The 18,948-nt window shown below is 42.2% G+C and overlaps 1 protein-coding gene across 3 annotated transcripts in view; it reads right to left on the reverse strand.

Moving 5' to 3' along the window:
• Window positions 1–16,327, reverse strand: part of LOC308077913 (protein unc-13 homolog B-like) — a 95,172-nt gene extending 78,845 nt beyond the window's left edge. For all 3 annotated transcript variants that reach the window (XR_013932471.1, XM_080418910.1, XM_080418909.1), the window contains exons 1-2: window positions 16,085–16,327; window positions 5,607–5,636 (exon numbers count right to left, since the gene is read on the reverse strand). Coding sequence is in view for 2 of the 3 variants with exons in the window: in XM_080418910.1 (XP_080275036.1) it covers window positions 5,607–5,636; window positions 16,085–16,106 (52 nt within the window). In the remaining variant the exon portion in view is untranslated. The remainder of the gene's footprint in view (window positions 1–5,606; window positions 5,637–16,084) is intronic.
• Between the last annotated feature and the right edge of the window lie 2,621 nt (window positions 16,328–18,948).

Below are 18,948 nucleotides of genomic sequence, written 5' to 3' on the forward strand. Positions count from 1 at the left end.
TTTATAAGAGGAGACGCACCCAAACCTACCATAAATTGACCGATATGATCTACGCTATTAGGAAGGAAGCAGGAACAACTGCCTGTAATAACATAGAGCAGATACAGTGCACAGAGATACACACATGTGCACAGGCGCACACACAAACACAGGGCCTTTAATGACACCAAGCACACACACACGCACACAGTATGGCAAGTCACTACGCCTGATTCTAAACCTTAAACTCTTCTGTTGGGGCATCTGGGTGTCACAGGAGAAAAGTGAATGACCACCCTGTGGAGATTAGGGGATTAATTCATCCACGGTGCATGTGACTTGGCTGGGTGCTCCAATTAACACAAATGGCCGGGATTGCACACGGGAGGAGAGACTGTTCGGTAGGGCTGTGAATCATCTGCTATCTCACAAATTGATTCGATTCCGATTCTTGGGGTCACGATTCAGATTTTTATCGATTTTTTCAAAACAAACAATTCTCGATTCCAAATCGATTTCGATTAAAAAGCGTTTTTTTCCGATTCAAACGATTTTCGATTCAAAACGATTCTCGATTCAAAACGATTCTTGATTCAAAACATAGGATTTCAGGATCTACTCCAATCTGCTGGCATGAGAACAGAGTACATGTATGTAGCTTTTATAATTGTAAAGGTTTTATCAACTGATAATAATGTAAACACACAAAGGTAGATCCAAGATCCAAAAAAAATAATAATAATTTGAAAATCGATTAAAAAAAAAAGAGAATCGATTCTGAATCGTCCAACAGTAGAATCGCGATTCGTATTCGAATCGATTTTTTCCGACACCCCTACTGTTTGGGAAGAGTGATCTCTGTCACTGCTCTAGTCACTCCTACAATACAGGTCGGTCGGGGCTTCTGTTCAGCAAGGAGATGAACTGAAAGGAACTAATTAGTGAAGATTTTAGAAAAAGAAAACTCTTACAGTGCGGACAGCTCAAATGAACACCTCTCCCTGTATTTGGCTCCGTGCTCAATATGTGCAATACTGTGACTACTGCAACTTCAAAGAACACCAGGCTTCAATTTGTAGTTCAGTTTGTCCTGATGTTGTGGATGGCCTCTTATCTATGCTATTGTACGCGCGCACACACCCACCCACCCACACACACACACACACACACACACAGAAGTGTGTAAGTACATTTGCTAGCATGTAACAGGTGAAAGGATGAGTTTTCTCAATACAAGAAAACTCAGGTGGTTGGACAGCTTCCATTTAAAATTCAAACCCTTCATCAATGTTGCATCAATGCAACTTATAGTAGACATTCTCTATAATTGGGAATACCTCAGGCTCGTAGGTCCACATTGTGATCTCAGTCAGTTTAGCATCCTTGCTAATCATCAGTGCACCTGCTCGTCAAATACACATGCAAATATCAGAAACCAATTACCAGAGACCATTAGTGGGAACTGAGCTAGTCACTCACTGGTCCGCTCATGGTCATTCTACTGTATCTTCTTCAGAATCAACGTGACGTGACAACGCCACACAAGAAAAACAACACAAGCAGCTGATTCAGGGTGTGGTGTTAAGTGCAATACACACATACATCATAGACCAGCCCTATGTAAACACACACAGGTCCTACTCCTCCTTTAACATGGAGTGGGCCAGCGTTATCATGAGGATGCAGGGGAACAGTTGGCCAATAATAATATTTAATCATTAAGTCAGGGGAACTGACTAAACAGACAGGACAAGGGAAGGTATTCATAGCTGAGCCTGCCTGATTATAGAGTATCAAAACCTTTGTCTCTGAGCTGTGAAACTGACAAATATGACGCTCAATCAAAGAATCAAAAAGGGAATAAAAACAACCTTTGAAGCAACTTGTTGTCTCAGCTAGTTGTGTACTGTACTCCATAAGGGTTCATGAATTTTATAATTTGACACTTGTCGGAATGGTCGTGCAACAAAGTTTGACTTATAAATCGGAGGTCCTGGGTTCTTCGGATTGACCTCTGTCACATATCTCATACCTTTCTTTTTTTGTATGTCTACGCTGTACCTAGTCTCGCGTGGCCAGACTGTTGCCTCCCACAATTCTCAAATGTTTCCGGTCATACAGTCTGGGACAGTGGCGTACCCACCATAGAGGCAGGGCAGGAGGCCGCCTGCCCAACTAAAGTCTCGCCTCAACTAGAAAATAAAGTAAAAGACTGACTGAGAAACAGGCAGTGAAAATCCAAACAGAAAACTGACCGTCGGGCCATTAGCCCGCCAGACAGCCAATACACTATCCATTCAGCAGAGCGACCCTCGCCTATAGTGATGCAAATGTCTTCATGGGGTGCCGGGGGTGGGGGTCTGGGCTATCACCTGTACTCACCTGGCATAAAAGGGGCTCTGAGAGCAGCTTGAGCCATTCATTACTAAACTACAACATGAAGAGACCACCGCTGAAGAAGAGATTCATCCAGAGGACACTACCTTTCACCACCACTGTCAAGACCTTGGCCGCGCCAGGACCAGTGCAATACATACATTGATTATACTTGCATATTGTTTTTATTAGCGTTTTTCAGTTTTGTAGGGGGGGGGGGGGGGAATCTCGCCTGCCCTAAACGTAATTCCTGGGAACGCCTCTGGTCTGGGACTCGGAAGCTCTGATCATGATCAAAATATAAAGCGGATGTGAAGCCTCCTCCCCACTTCCGTTTCGTCTTTACAGTTGCGCTAATTTATCCTAATATAAATCAAAATGATCTAAGTATATATAGTTTGCTGCTTAGCAGAAATGGAAATTAAACAATAAAATGTAAAGATATCTAAAAATATATTTTCGTGAACGGAAGTGCCAGCTTCCTCTCTCGGATTTCGGGAGGCGTAGTTACAGACTCTATAGCATTCGGAGATTGTGGAATAGCAGTCTGGCAACGCGAGACTACACTGTACCATAAACTTTATTGCTGCAATGTTTCAACATCTGGTTTGCCCGATGAAGACTGTGCTGGTTGAAACGTGGCAGCAATAACGTTTATAGGAGCTTAATTCAGTGTGCACACAGTTTTCTTTTCCGTTTGTATTTGACGATTTTGGATGAGCACGCTATGCACTGTATTATCAAATAACGCATTGGTTCACTCACTGTGTATACTGAACAGTGCCCGGACAAATTACATAAAAAGTTTCAAAACGTGCTCAGTTAAGTGCAGAACAAGTTCTCATTTACCAATTTATATTTATTCAAACACCAGTCACCAACCATTACACGTGGATCAGGTTATTTTGTCAACCCCTCTGTTCCCTACCCCCACCTGCATTCAAAATGCTTTTAAAATGTACAAGTAATCTGTATAGTTTCTGACGATTTCTGTTCAACACCAGTGAAGTTTTTGTGATGACACTTCCTCTCCCCTAGGCCATAAAGCAGTTCATTTTAAATTTAGAATTTGAATAAAGATTGTGTTCAAACTTGTCTTAACATTTCCTTACAAGTGCAACTTGGCTCTATTCCAGACAAGTGACTAATCACATTTGGCCTCGAGCAGCTCACCAACTTAGCAGGTATTATACCTGATTGTTTACAGTAGGCCTAGGGCAGGTGTCATACTGTAGGTGGGGGGGGGGGGGGTTGGGTGGGATTTTGGGTCAGAGACAAAAGGACAACAGCCTTCTTCCACGCAGTTGGGGGAAGCCTCGAGGCTTCCCCTATTGGGGCGGGCGGGGACTTCTTTCCTCTACATTAGAAGAGTTAGGACATTCTAATACAGCCCGAATACCCATCCTCAGCACCAGCCTCAGTGGCGCACCTCGATAATTAATGGACTACCGATCCACTACCTCTGGGACGTGTGGGTTCGACCCCCGCTTGGGATAATACTTTTTTTCGCCGATAAAGTATAGTTTTGGACCATGACGGAGGCGCGCTGACTCAGCAGACCTTGAGGCCGAGGAGTCGCGCCCGAGCGCCTCCAGGCGCGAGTGCCCGCGACGACCTGCTAGATGGTCTGCTAGTCGACTAAGCGCCGTCCGAGTTATGTACCGATAGGCACAGAATCGTAAATGATGTTGTGGGGACTGCGTTTGCCCCAACTGCCACTCACTGCACTAACATAGCCCGCCAGCCCCGCCCCCTTGTGCCTTCAACTGCATGGAAGAAGGCCGTTCGCGAGAGAGAGAGAAAGAGAGAGAGCAAGAGAGAGATGTTAACCAGGGCTTATGTCTAGGATCACAGCGTCAGCAGGGATTTCTTGAGACTAATTGTGTCTCTGTGCACCGTCGAGACAAGATTTCATACTGCCAAGACTAAACGTCAGCCAAATATACCACAATGGCATATTGTAGTTGTGTTTTCCATCATGTATGTGACACCAACCTGACACATGCCCTACACCCTCACAGGAGAGCATGCGCTAGGGCTGAACTCACAACATTATTATATTGTGATAATATGAACAAACATGCACTTTGATACATCACCCTGCTCATCCTGCATGTAAAGCTAAAGCCAGCAAATCACAAACATCCCTTCAAGCTTTGAGTGTGTTTATTAGCTTGTTTCAAAATCTGAAAAGTCCTTAGGCCGTGTGGCCCAGCTGAAAACACAAGGGGTTCCTCTAAACCGCTCATCCAAACACCCAAAGTTGAAAAGTCTAAATAAAAACGCCAGATGTGCACTGAGCAGCGCAGAATAGATGCTCAGCGCCTCGTCACGCTGCTGGTGTTTCCAGCAAAGCATAAATATGCAGCGCACCCACTGAAAACAATGTTTACAACGGTTACTTATGTCAGGTTCAAAACAGCAGTACTGAAGTTCATTATATTAAACAACCAGTGATTTTCCTGCTGCTGAGCAATCAAATGAAGCTATGGGAAACTGACTCGGGTCTATAAGCTTGTCACATGCAGCTTTCTGAACAATGCCTAGTTTTCACAGCTGCTACACTTAAAATATCAAACAACAAAGTTTGAACCGCTAGTTATGTATATCATATCGCTATTGAGGTCTTTGGCATAAATTGTATGACATTTTGTCCATATGGGGCGGCCCTAGCGCCTGTGCTCTCGTTAAAAAAAAGACAGGTCAGCTGGGGACTTTGAGCAGCAAAATGCCGCCATTCTGATGATTGTCAGACTGTGTGACTTTGACTTCCTGCCACCACTGGCCAGAAACGTCACAGGGCTTATGTGGAATATGCGTGAGGCCAAACACCAGAGGGATTTATCACCGTGGAGGGGATAGGGATTTGGACTTATAGCCAACACTGATCTAAGCTCACCTGGGGGAGTGTAGAAGGACAAAGGATTACACAATACAAAAGTCAAGTCACCCAGTGACTTGACGGAATTCGATGGGATTAGATATGAGTATAAGTGGTCTGTTGCCAAAATGTAGCAGGGAGGGAAAATTGGAAATAGAGTAGAATTGTTTTTATTTGAGTCCAACTATGTTACAAAAAGGTCAGAGAAGATTTGGAGTATAAGACATTATTTTGTACAATCTTGCAAATGGTCCTGCCTCAAGATAAATATACAAAAGTTGGTGAAAAAAGGCCAAAAGAGCTAGAAATCATGTCATTAATAAATGTAATATAATCTTCAGTTATAAGGTTGTCAAAACATATTACATACCTGGAGATCCTTGGAGCTTGGCTTTTTTCACTGTAAAATAAAACAGAAAATAACTATTAGCCAGAAGATAATGCATCATCATAGTTTTCTTTTTCCCTTTAGCAGCATTATTATTATTATTATTATTATTATTATTATTATTATTATTATATTTGAGGTCAGCAGTTGGCATTTTTTTAAATCATTGTGCAAGGCAAGCACATTTCCGGACCAAGAAAGAAAAGCTGGCTATGCGTCATGTTAGCGTGAGCATTGATTAATCATGGGGAAAGGGGGACATTTGATGCTCGTGTAGATGAGGCCAAATTCATTAATATACAGACAAACAAAGCATGTGTTGATGAGTCACCTCCGTACCACACGAGGACATACACACCATCCTCACATACGTAGTTCCGTCATACTGTATGCAGCATTTCATACAGGGCAGGAGAACATTTGATATAATCATATTAACTGATTCTGCTGCTGGGTAAAGTATAAGAATTACAAACAGACAGATCCTGAATGGATCCACAGATGAGACATACTGACTGCCTGTTTTGAAGGTTTTACGACTGCAAATATAAAGAAGAAAATGTTAAGCCGGATTTATACTTAATGGCACTGGCACGCAACTAAGTATAAATCTGGGTTAAAAGCTCCATTATTTCATGTAGCCTAGTATATCGTACTTGACACTCCTATCATTTCACACTATAGTATCATCCTCACCCTTGGTCAAAAGAGTAATAATCTTTAGCAGTAAATCTCTTAATAAAATCTACTCACAATCCAATTTCTTATCATTACTGTTGGACAGAAACCCTTCATTTCTCCAATTCTCCATATTACATCTTTTAGTTTTTTCATAAATCAATGTCCTATTTTATACTTCATCATATGACAGTGATGTGCAAAGGGAGGAAATCTAATACCATGAAATACCACATTGTTGGTACTTCCCTACCGCTGTCACACTGCCCTCATTTCACCTGAAACCACTGTTACATATTACATACTTCTCTGCCACTCCCGACTTCCTTATACAATACCACAGCCTATGACTGTGGCTTTGTCTACTTCCAAGAAGACACAATGCAACTCCTTCTGACTTTCTCTGTACTGTAACTCTCCATCAACACACTCAAAGCTAACAATGCAAGATGGTCTTTCTTGGCGTGGAAACATTCAGCTGCTCTCTAAATGTTATGTCACCTCAGTCTCCTAGCCTGCACTATTTTTTCCCATACCTTCATGTTGTGGCTGATCACCTTTATATCTCTGTAATTACTAATTAGTACAGCTCTCTGCTCTCTCTCACCCTGATTCTTGAAAATCTGTATACATCATTGAAAATGTAATTAATAAAAAACTAATGTTATTATTTATTTATAAAGAAGCTGCAGTGTGTGGGAAAGTTTCATAAAATAATTTCACCCAATTTTTACCTGTTGTAAACACGTGATGTGAAAATAAACTGTTGAAAGTTGAAATTAGTGATTTTCCAGAGCACTGACACACAGCATAATTTATGCTCCATCATACAATTGTAAAGGTCACATCTACAACGTTGTGGGCTTGTAGATGTGCAATTTTTGTCGATCGACACCATTGTGCGCATACGTATAAATCAGGCTTTAGTAGAAGGACAGGTAACTAAGAGTAAAAAGAAGAGGCTGAATGCATGCAATATAATCCAGGTTGTTATAGTTATAATTGGGGATCAATGGACCAAAAGTATTTTTTTTTGCTTAGCATATCATACAGTATCATTTACATTTTATTAACCGATATTGTGAACCGGTAAGTATTTTCTCTTATCTCATTAAGAGTGCTCTCGACCGCTCTAAATTAGTTCTTGTCTAAGAGAAAAGCAAAAATAAGAAAACATTGCTGAATCCCAGACAAGAACACAATAAGAAAAAACCCTGGATAAGAACAAAACAAAAAAAAACATTTGTTCATATCGCTTCCTGCATGAGCAGCAGGTAAAGACTGCTCCATACAATGGCCAAGAAGGGAGCATAATGCATAAGGCTACAACAGCAATCTTCCTCTACGACCTCTTCATTTTGTAATGGGATGTGTGGACTGGTTTCTCATGTGCTTTGGTTTATTTTTAGATCACTCAGACTTTAGCCCTTTTCTGTATACAAAACAATAATGGTTCTCGGATTGTGAGGTGCTTTGGAGGGGATTAATTGCAATTGCTGCTCCAGCATTATGACTGTGTACATACTAGGCATATACTAAACCAGTAGAGCCTGAAAGAGCAGATGGGGTGGATTGGATGGCTGTATAGTTCACAAATTACATGATTTCCATACTAAATGTATCTGTATGTCATGTCCATTTCTCCTCCCTCTGCAGACATCTAAATCAAAACGGGGTCCAATGACGGCGTGGCTCCCATGTCTGGTTCTCTGACATCATGTGGCCAGTCTATGACATCAGCCATCTATGATGCCTATTAGGATGTAAAGTATGATTCCATATTTTGGCAAGGTTTCAGCCCGATCCGACCACCTTTCACTTCCATTATAAAATAAAAGTTGAAGATATACACATTACACAATATGTGGACAAATTCACGTCTTCAAACTCAGCGTGCTTGAAGATACATAAAGCCCTCAGGTCCTCGGGTGAGGATCCGAGGGTTTTATGCGCCAAGTGGGAAATTGGTCGGATCAGTATTGATAGAACCGCAAATCCCCATATTCACCCGAAGTACGCTGATCAATATCATCAATATATGACGTCATAGACTGGCCAGGCCTAGACCACATATTTCGGTATGCCTGACACAGAACTCCATGTATGGCAACAGACAGATACCAAAGTCCCCATATATAAGGGACATAAAAGGGACATAGACATACAGACGTGTACAACGGGTACTCTGACGGGTATTGCATAACCGGATGGGGCATGCATTTCCAACTTGCAAAAAAACATGCATTTCCAACGAGTAGGCCGGTGCCCTAGTTATAAAAATGTGTCCCTTGTTGGTTGAGCAGCTTGCGAGATTGGCCCCGGACAAACAGACACACCTTCTAGACGGCTCTGCCTCCTACTGCCCTACAGAGCCACACCGTTAAAAACATAAACATTAGTGAGAATATAGGAAGCCTCAGTTTGCCTTTTGCCTCCTTTGTTTGAAATGTTTCTCTTGAGATCAAGGTACTGATTATCCATGGCAAACATCAGTGACAGACACTATAAAAAAGAGTCTGTTCATGGCATGCAGCCCCATGCATGGGCTGTTAGAAGTTGAAGCCACAGTGCATAATACATTCATAACAACAACTAAGAATGTTTTAGCTGACCAACTAGTGTGTGTGGTTGACCATATAACTGTCCTTGTTTGATTCCAACTCTGAGACTTTTCAGCGCTAGCTTCCTGTCACATAGTTCAGTGGCCTTGTGGTTAGACTGTCTGCCCTGAGACTGGGAGGTTGAGGTTAAACTTTCATTTTATCGTCCACTCAGGCTTTTGTGAGCCCCCCCGACCGTTTTTAAGTTGCTTGATTCAGTATTTAGATATTTGATATTCATTTTATCAGACACCCCCCCGTCCTATACAAACCCATTATAACTTCATTAAAATTTTAACATGTTAGATTCATCAAAAACAACCGTCTTTGGTTCTGGTGACTCACCCTGCCCTCCTGATACGCGAGGGGCCGTGTTTTTTCGATAACATTTTTCATTTATCTTTAATGTTTGTTTTTTTTATGAAAAAAATGTAATACAATAAATAAATAAATGAAAAAAGTAATCGAAAAAACACAGCCCCCTCGCGTATTAGGAGGGCAGGGTGAGTCACCAGAATCAAGGACGGGTGTTTTTGAGTTTGAAGTTATAATGGGTTTGTATAGGAAGGGGGCGTGTCTGATAAAATGAATATCAAATATCTAAATACTGAATCAAGCAACTTAAAAACGGTCTGGGGGGCTCACAAAAGCCTGAGTACACGATAAAATGACCCAACGTTTTTTTTTAAAGTGAAATATCCCTTTAAATCCCTGGCCGATATAAAAGTCATACAAAAGACTAAGAAATGGTACCCAATGCCTCCCTTCTCGGCAGTCAGCGTTTAGGGTTAGATTGGGCGTAAGTCCATGCGACATATTAGCGTCATGTCCAGGTGGTGTACTTGTACATCAAGCTCTAGGGAAACAGGAGATAGGCTCCTCCTGACCTATGGGCCACATGGATCAGGAACCAGTCGTTCCAAAGGCTTCGTACTTTTACCTTCCTGTCAAATGGACATTATGTACAGTATATACACACAGAAATTACTAACTGGTCCATTAGGTGCTTTCAACTAATAAACATTCCTTAGAGCACCGCATTCTCATGATTGGGGATCAATTTGACTATACTAATAATAAGTAGAAAAGTGAGCGCAGAATGGATCTCCGCCAGGCTGGGTTGCCTACCCAGGAATGCAGCCATCAGGACACAAGGGAGCTGCAGGGGAAATATAGTTTGTACGACAGACAGTGCATCTTTTCGGGTTTGTGGCAAAAGGTCATGGAGTTACTCAAATGGCACTACAGGGCCTGTGGGGTCTCCTAATTCAATAGAGGGGTCATTCTCCAGCGAGCATGAAGGCTCATGAAGGATTTTTGGGCACAGACTCTTATCGACAGCGGCTTGGTGTGTCAGGGCCATTAGAGGTGGAGGCTAAAAGAAAACAGGAAAAAAAGACTTGCACTTATCCCTAGGAACATCCTGCCCACACATTCCTCAATGTGAAGTGGAAAATCAGCAATTGTAAATGGGGAGAGGGGACACTGTGAGCGTGTGAGTTTTCAGTGTTTCCATTGAGGCTCTCCAGCCACTTGGCTCACTCATTGTCACTGGGACATATGAGTTGGCATGATGGCCTAATGTCCCAGTTCGCATGACGTTATCCAGGGTAGCAGCAAACAGCACGGAGGGCAATAAACGAAGGGGCCATTATAATGGAAACTGATGCTTATCTTTCGACTCAGCCCTCAGTGGCTGGTTAAGTTGCACACTTTCCCTGTCAGGTGGTTGTTTTCTTATCAAAATCACTGTGTAAGCAACAGGTGACTCACCGCTATTTCTATAACAAAAACTCATTCATTAATCATTATATTTGTGCTGCTGATGGTAATATCATCATAATGTGCTTTAATATACTATGAGCGCTGCAAGAAATACTCTGAATTAAGTGGCAAGTGTAGGGCTGCAACAGTTAATCAAACGAATTGATTATAAATAATCTTATTTCAATAAAATATTTTTATTGAAATGGGTTGCTGGTGAAAGTTACAGGAGCGCTTATGGTGTGTGACATGAAACTTGAGCTTATAATATAAAAACACATTGTTTAGTTAACATCACTGGCTTCTGGAACTTTTCACAGTCCATTATTAAACAATGGGGATTCCTTTTGTTGTGTGTCCGATTACTAGTTATAATTTCTAGGCTTGAGTACTTGTGATACAGTATATATCTACAGATAATTTTCAATTAAATATATACACATACACACAATTCAGACATAAAATACATCCTTTTAAATACAGTAGCATATTATGGACCATATCCAAATCCTCAATTAGAACTTTTCAATTATTCGATTCATCTAAAAAGAATAATAGCCAAGAAATAATCCATAGCTGGAGCCCTAATAATATGTATTGTGTATCATTTGAATACTAATATTGTTGTGCTCAAATATTAGATGGATTAATTTAAGAGGACCATTGGCAGTTCCGGCAGGAAGCAGGAACACAGAAGCACTAAGGAAGTGAGGTCACAAACCCCATGATGACAATGGTGTGCATGTATTATGTGCAGTAGGCCTCTGGGCCTGATGAGGTGGAGCCTGTGTCCAGAGAGGAAAAGAGGACGCAGCAGATGGCCAGGGAATTACCGCTACAATCTCTAAGCGTCCTCTCTCTCTCCACCTCCCTCTCTCTCTCTCTCTCCTCATAATTCCACTACTACTGCCTAGTGCCTACACTTGGCTCAACCACTCTGCTGGCATTCGTTCAAAGCTTCACTTATCTCTCAATTATTTTAGAACTGTGGTGAACTCCTCTCTCTCACCCAATTTCAAAATGTTTTTTTGCCCCACTTAAATTTCTCTTCATCCAAGTCACAGTGTGCGTGTCTCTGTTGTCAGTTGAAAAGGCTCCAAGAAAAATGGCCAAATTAATATTACGGTAAGCATGATTTGTCCATCTTCTTGAATTGGATTGTGCCGAGTTGTTTTTTATTTTTCTTCCTCTTTCACCCCAATTTAGTCGTTATGCCAATTAATTCCAGAGTTGTTATTATTTTAAGATCCACCACGGTGCATCCGGCTTTGTCGAGCGTCTATATCAGTGGTTCCTAAACTGGGGGTCGGGACCCCCAGGGGGATCCCCAAATTATTTTGGGGGGTCCCCAGATGATTAACTTAATGTGCAACATTGTTTTCAGTAAACAAACCAACATACAGTATAAGTGTATAAAGGGTATCTGCACATTTCTAAAGGTACAATTTGTTGACTTTTAAGACCTTTTTAACATCAAATTGGCCAAATTGTCAAATATTACATAAGAAAGAGGCAAACATTGTGAAAATAGCTGATCTACAAGCTCACAACGCCTCGCAGTGCAGTGCCTGTCAGCAGGGAGTGTTTGGCGGGAGGAGTAGGACGAAGGCTCTACGTCCTCACGGTGGGGGCTCCTCACTGGCAGGTGAGTCAGCAGGATACAGCAGCAGTGAGGAGTGTTGGGCGGGAGGAGTAGGACGAAGGCTCTACGTCCTCACAGTGGGGGCTCCTCACTGGCAGGTGAGTCAGCAGGATACAACAGCAGTGAGGAGTGTTGGGCGGGAGGAGTAGGACGAAGGCTCTACGTCCTCCCGGTGGGAGCGCCTCATTGGCAGGTGAGTCAGTAGGATACAACAGCAGTGACAACAACACACAACTTGTATGTGATGATATAGCACTGTTTGAAGAAGCCATACAGAATCAATTTCCTCTTGTCAAGTCACACCGGGAATTATTTGCATAAGGCTGGGTGCATTTCTAGTTTAGCTAGCTACTACTGTTTGGGTTGTGAAATGACAAGTTTATCCGGCATTGGAGGTGCGCTGCTGTTGACTGTCGGACAGACAGACAAACTCTGCATTGTCTTCCTAAAGATGGACTGATCCATTGTCAGTTGTTGAAATTCATTATATTATAACTCCCAAGAAACCTGTTGCAGTAGAGATTAGGAGCACTGAAAACCATAGCTTTTGGTGAAACCAAACAACTATGTTTCATAGACCGATAGAAAATATCCTTTGAACATAATGTAGACTGCAAGACAAACTAAGTAAATTCTTTCACTATAGCATGTGCAAGTAAACATAATGTCTAATGCGAGTATATATTTCACACCTGTAACGTATCCTGATTTTGCTCTGCATCGACCTCTCTGTTCTCAGCTCCAGAGTGTTGACCCGTGACTGACAACACTGGTTGGCTGCATTAAGGCCTTCAGCTGCCTTCCATAAAGAAACCAAATGACAATAGGTGGACAGAACTGCCTGGACCCCACTTGGGCTCTGATTAAGATCAACACCTCCCTTAACCACAGGAATCCCAGCATCCCCTATTCTGGGCATGTCATAATAGCGGTGAACATTCAGAAATTAATAGAAGAATATTGTGACTAAATAATAACTACATTGGATTCATTGTAACACGTTCATTTTTACCAATTCTTAAAATTAACAGTTTTGGACATACAAGGTTTCCACCCAACAGCAACAATAAACAACACCAGGTACCCATGTGTCCCTGCTGGTGCATTGGTGTGTGATCCATGTGAGGACGGTATCTGTCCACTGACTCCACTCAGCCCTGCCCTGATCAACACGGTGTGTGTGTGTGTGTGTGTGTGTGTGTGTAAGTGTGTATGTGTGTATGTGTGTGTGTGTGTGTGTGTGTGTGTGTGTGGGGGGGGGGGGGGAGATTCTCCCACACGTGTACTACTGGAGGGGCATCAGCATAAAGACATCACCATGGCGATCAGCCTTTCCCCCCTACTACCAATAAATAAACAACATTGTCACAGTGATACAAGGGAAGGGATGAGTCACATGAGCCAATCGCAAAAGCCTGTCTGAGCACTCAGGTCTTCTGTTATGTTCGGGCTGCCTAACACTACAACTGCTTTCAGTTGGCATGATAGTAATCAATAAATGGATGCTGTCCAAGCTCTCTGGTGGGGGATCCCATTCAGCACAATGACTCTTGATTGATTCATATGTTGCTACTTGCTATTAAACTCCGCTTTGTACAGCAGAATTTCGCATCAAGCCGCCTGACTTGTCTCTTTGCCTTCGGACTGCTATAAGCCAAGGCTGTAGTCAAGACCACTTACTTTAGTTGAGACAAGTCCAAGAAAGAATGAGCAGAGTCGAATTGAACAGAGTCCAATTCGAGATTGAAACCAAGACTGATAAAGATCTAGTCCTCTCCTGAGACCAAGTTTGAACCAGGGTTTAACTAATGCCCTTTTTTTCCTTTCTATTCTGTTATTTGAGAATTACTCTAGCTACTATGTTATACCCTCCATATTCACTCAAGACAATTGGACACCACCTGTGGATCAGCCAATCGCAGCCAATGGTGGATATTATACATTGGAACAATACAGTGTGGTGTTTTTACTGGAATGTACAGCAATTCATAAACATAAATTAAATTACTTAATTGTTTGTGCTTTTTACAACCTTTAACAGACTGGGGAGTGGGGAATGAGAGTATAAAGGTTTAAGATCAAAATGAAAATGCAGTAGGACATTAATTTACATAACAGAAGATAAAAGGAAGGCCCGCATTGTAGCTCCCTTTAGTGTAAATCTCAGTATTAGTCACAGTTCTCTCTCTCTCTCTCTTTCTCTCTCTCAACAAATAGCAAAAATATCTATTAGCAAACATTTTGCCTATAACGTCATGCCCAAAATAGGTTGAACGTGGTTAAGATGCTAACCTGCACCTGTTGGTCTGTCATAAACATGGTTATGTACACACCTCACTCCACATTATATAAACCTGTACACCACTTAAAGGAATTTTCATACCACTGCCCAGAAATTATGAAAGGCATGGAAGAGGTTCTCAACACTGAGGATTTTACTGTGTTTGAGATCTCCTAGTCCTGTGGGAAACTTTCAAAAGGAAGTGTTGGTTCATCTGTCTGTCTCTGTTTCTCTGTCCATCTCTCTTTTTTGTCTCTCTGTTGATCTGTCTGTCTCTCTCGGATAGTTTTTTATTACTATTTGTTCAGAGCCACCTAAAAAACATCCTGGGGTTAAAAAGAAAAAGATTGCTGGGTGGAAAAAACTGTTATTCTTATTATTTTGATATCTTCTTTTGCAGCAGTACTTGTCTTTATCAGCAGAGCCATAATGACCCAAGATGAGAAAGCAAGAGTTTATTCACTGGGTCTCGTTAACAAACCTTTTGTTTGATGTTTTAAACGTTTTATGTCACCATTAATAGAAAAGATGCTGGTCTTATCTTGTCAGGCAGAAATTGAGCTTTTATGGTAATTCAATGTTTTTGTTTAGTTTTTCTTCCTGTACAATAACAGTTAGGGTCGGAATCTTTCTTAAAACAATGCTGCTGCAGTAGTTAACAGCAGTGGTGTAAATAAACTAAACACATCTACTCAAGTATTGTACTTAAGTACACTTTTGGGGAATGTGTACTTTACTGGAGTGTTTTCAATTTTCAATACTTTTACTTCTACTCCACTACATCTCAGAGGCTAATATTGTACTTTTTACTCCACTACAATTATTTGAAAACATAATTTACTAGTTACTTTGTAGATTTTTGTAGATTACTATTACAAAAAACATACATTAACCACTTCAGCCCTATACACTTAGGCCATTTGAAAATAGCAGATCTACAAGCTCACAGTGCATCCAAAGCAACACGTTGTGAGCTTGTAGATCTGCTATTTTCAAAGCATTTTCATATTGGAAACTTGTGAAATGGCCTGGGACATTCTGCAAAATGACTACTTTTACTTTCAGTACCCAAGTATATCTTAATGTCAATACTTTTGTACTTTTCCTCAAGTACATTTTGAATACCGGGACTTTTGGTACTGTAGCCTATAAAATGTTAGTACTTCTTCCACCACTGGTTAACAGCTGGTAGGTTTGACAAGCGGGGTTGATGCTTTGGATAATGACACAAATAACAGTATGTTTCTCTATCAGTTGCAATTATATATAATAGAACGTCTTGAAAACCAATACATCATGTCAAACAAATATTATCTACTTCTTTAATTCCCTATGGGGTGTAGGTAGCCACCAATCCAAACCTGTATTGTGAGATTGCACTGATTTTAACATTCTAAAACTCGCGCAAACTTCACTTGTCAATTAAGTTCGTTTAAACCAAGACAACCCACATTAAATCAATGCAAAATGAAATGACATTCAAATCAAAACTTACCCCTCACGCACAGCAACGACATGGTATAAGCTCTTCCACAGTGACAACAACCCCAGTAGTTTTAAAATGTTGCAAAGGCTCTTATGATGACATGATCCAGTGTGTCCGGTGACATTATAATAAGGTCCCGTCAACTTTTGACATGTTCTCGACGGTTTCGCTGGGTTACTGGTGGTCTTTGAGTGTTGGAAGCAGTGTAATAAACAACACCGGGCAGCAGAGAGCAAGCCCCCCGCCGTGGTGGGCACGCCATGATCAAATTATGGGACTAACCTGAGGGCACTGAAATGAGAGGGCGTTGCCGAAACACTTGTGAGTGGCATGTGACGCGTCCAATCAGGTTGCGTCTTTTTGAGAGTGGGGTGGAGCCACAGAAATATAGGGCGGAGCAGAGCCATATAGAAGGCTCTGGGGGTGGAGCATGCGAAAGCCTCCCACCAATCAAATACCAGGGAACTGAACCGAACAGGTGGTGGCCACTAGACCAGTGGCGGTGATAGCACTTCCATGGGGATGACGCACAACTCCCGGACCTACAGTGTAAAAAGTTGGCAATACTGTATGTTCAGAAGCTAATCATATTTCATCAATCAATGTAATGTTTCGATGAATTGAATACATAGCAGGACCCCAATGGAAACAAGCCATAGTGCTTTCTTGGGTTTATCCTATTAGCATCCTTTTGGAACTGTACTTCTGTGCTTTTTTTGCAAACTGTTAATAACGTATTCAATCAATCAATCAATCAATCAAGGATTTTCTGCATTAATTTAATTTAAATGTAATACCATAGCTTCCTCTCATGTCCCCCCACTGAGATACTGGCCTTTATATGTCCCCATTCCCCACTGTTTGCTTTGTGCCTAGTACTCTGTCCTGCTGTGTAGTTGTTTGCATTCAATAAATAAGAGCATCTGCGCTTTTTGTGAGCATCTGTGCCTTTTGTGCACTGGGCTATGTACATTTGCTTAATCTCACAAACAAACCTTGGTTTAAGATTAATTGGATATATGACAGTTTACGTGTGGAAGCTATTTGCACCTCACTACTTAATTTATACTCCGTCATAGTATGTAAATCAGGCTACAGAACTTTAGAGGGCCACACGAGCGGTACTGGCAGTGGCACAAGTGCAGGAGGCCGGGACACCTTACTTACAACAGTGGTTCTCAAACTTTTTCATTTCCAGGACCCCCAGGCCAAATTGACACTTATTGGCCCGCGGACCCCCGTTTGAAAAGATATGCCAGGGACCCCCATAAGACAATATTTTTTTTACAGCATACCAGTGATTCTCAACCATTTGAATTCAAGAACCCCCAGTTTGACATGCATTAGGCTATATACGGACGGACCCCCGTTTAATGGCATTTCTATCTATTGGGTCCCCAATTTATATTGTAAAATCAATGTTAATTTAACTCTGTACGTGTCCATTTGGTTCCATTTGTACACTCTCAGAGTTACAGACCCATAAGGGTCCATTTGGTTCCTATCTTCTATCATTTAGCTGGGGAGTGGGGACCCCCTGGAACTCCCTCAAGGACCCCTGGGGGTCCCCGGACCCCACTTTGAGAACCACTGTTGTACTAACTACAACAACAACAAGGAAGTCAGGGACGGCGACTAATCTTGACAGAAGAGGAGTGGTCATCACGACCATGTCATAACCTCATCCACAGCACCCCCATGAGTATTCAATGAGTTACTGCATGGCGCACTCAAAGCTACAGATCGGCCTGTGCGCGTGCGTATTCTTCGAGAGACTTCCGGGTATTTTTAACTAAAAAGAGACTCCTTCGTAATTTGACCAATAAACTTATAAGAGCCTTTGTTTTGCACCTTCAAAGGCGCAAACAAGGGAATCACGTGACGTTGATTCCCTTCCCCTATTCCCTCATACAGAAGTGCAGCAGTGTTCCGTCAGCAAATATAACGGAGCAAATATAAGACTTCCGGTGGACGATCTCTTCAGAATAAGAGTACACTCTAGAGCAAAAAGGAGCCATTGAAAAACGGTTAATTTGCACATTAAAACTATAAATTAAGCATTTAAACGACATATTATGTTTCTACACAACACATATTATGTTTCTGTGTAACAAAAACGGTTTTTTAAACATTAATAATTTATCTAAATGGATAAATGGTCAGAAAAGGGCCGTTTTCAGACAATAGTGTCTACAAATTGGACACTGGACAGGAGACGGTGCTTGGCGCCGGAACTTCGGAGGTACGCACGCGTTCGGGGAGAGCCCCTCTACACTGCCACACTCTCCGCTAAGCGGGAGAGCTGTATTTGGAAAAGTGGCGGGCCGTCCAGTGAGGTCAGGGGTCAGAAAAGGTCCGTTTTCAGACAATAGTGTATACAAATTGGACACTGGACAGGAGACGGTGCTTGGCGCCGGAACTTCGGAGGTACGCACGCGTTCGGGGAGAGCCCCTCTACACCGCCACACTCTCCGCTAAGCGGGAGAGCTGTATTTGGAAAAGTGGCGGGCCGTCCAGTGAGGTCAGGGGTCAGAAAAGGTCCGTTTTCAGACAATAGTGTATACAAATTGGACACTGGACAGGAGACGGTGCTTGGCGCCGGAACTTCGGAGGTACGCACGCGTTCGGGGAGAGCCCCTCTACACCGCCACACTCTCCGCTAAGCGGGAGAGCTGTATTTGGAAAAGTGGCGGGCCGTCCAGTGAGGTCAGGGGTCAGAAAAGGTCCGTTTTCAGACAATAGTGTATACAAATTGGACACTGGACAGGAGACGGTGCTTGGCGCCGGAACTTCGGAGGTACGCACGCGTTCGGGGAGAGCCCCTCTACACCGCCACACTCTCCGCTAAGCGGGAGAGCTGTATTTGGAAAAGT

The sequence above is a fragment of the Gymnoscopelus braueri genome, assembly GCF_963280865.1.
Source record: "Gymnoscopelus braueri genome assembly, chromosome: 22".
In the NCBI taxonomy this organism is placed as follows: domain Eukaryota; kingdom Metazoa; phylum Chordata; class Actinopteri; order Myctophiformes; family Myctophidae; genus Gymnoscopelus; species Gymnoscopelus braueri.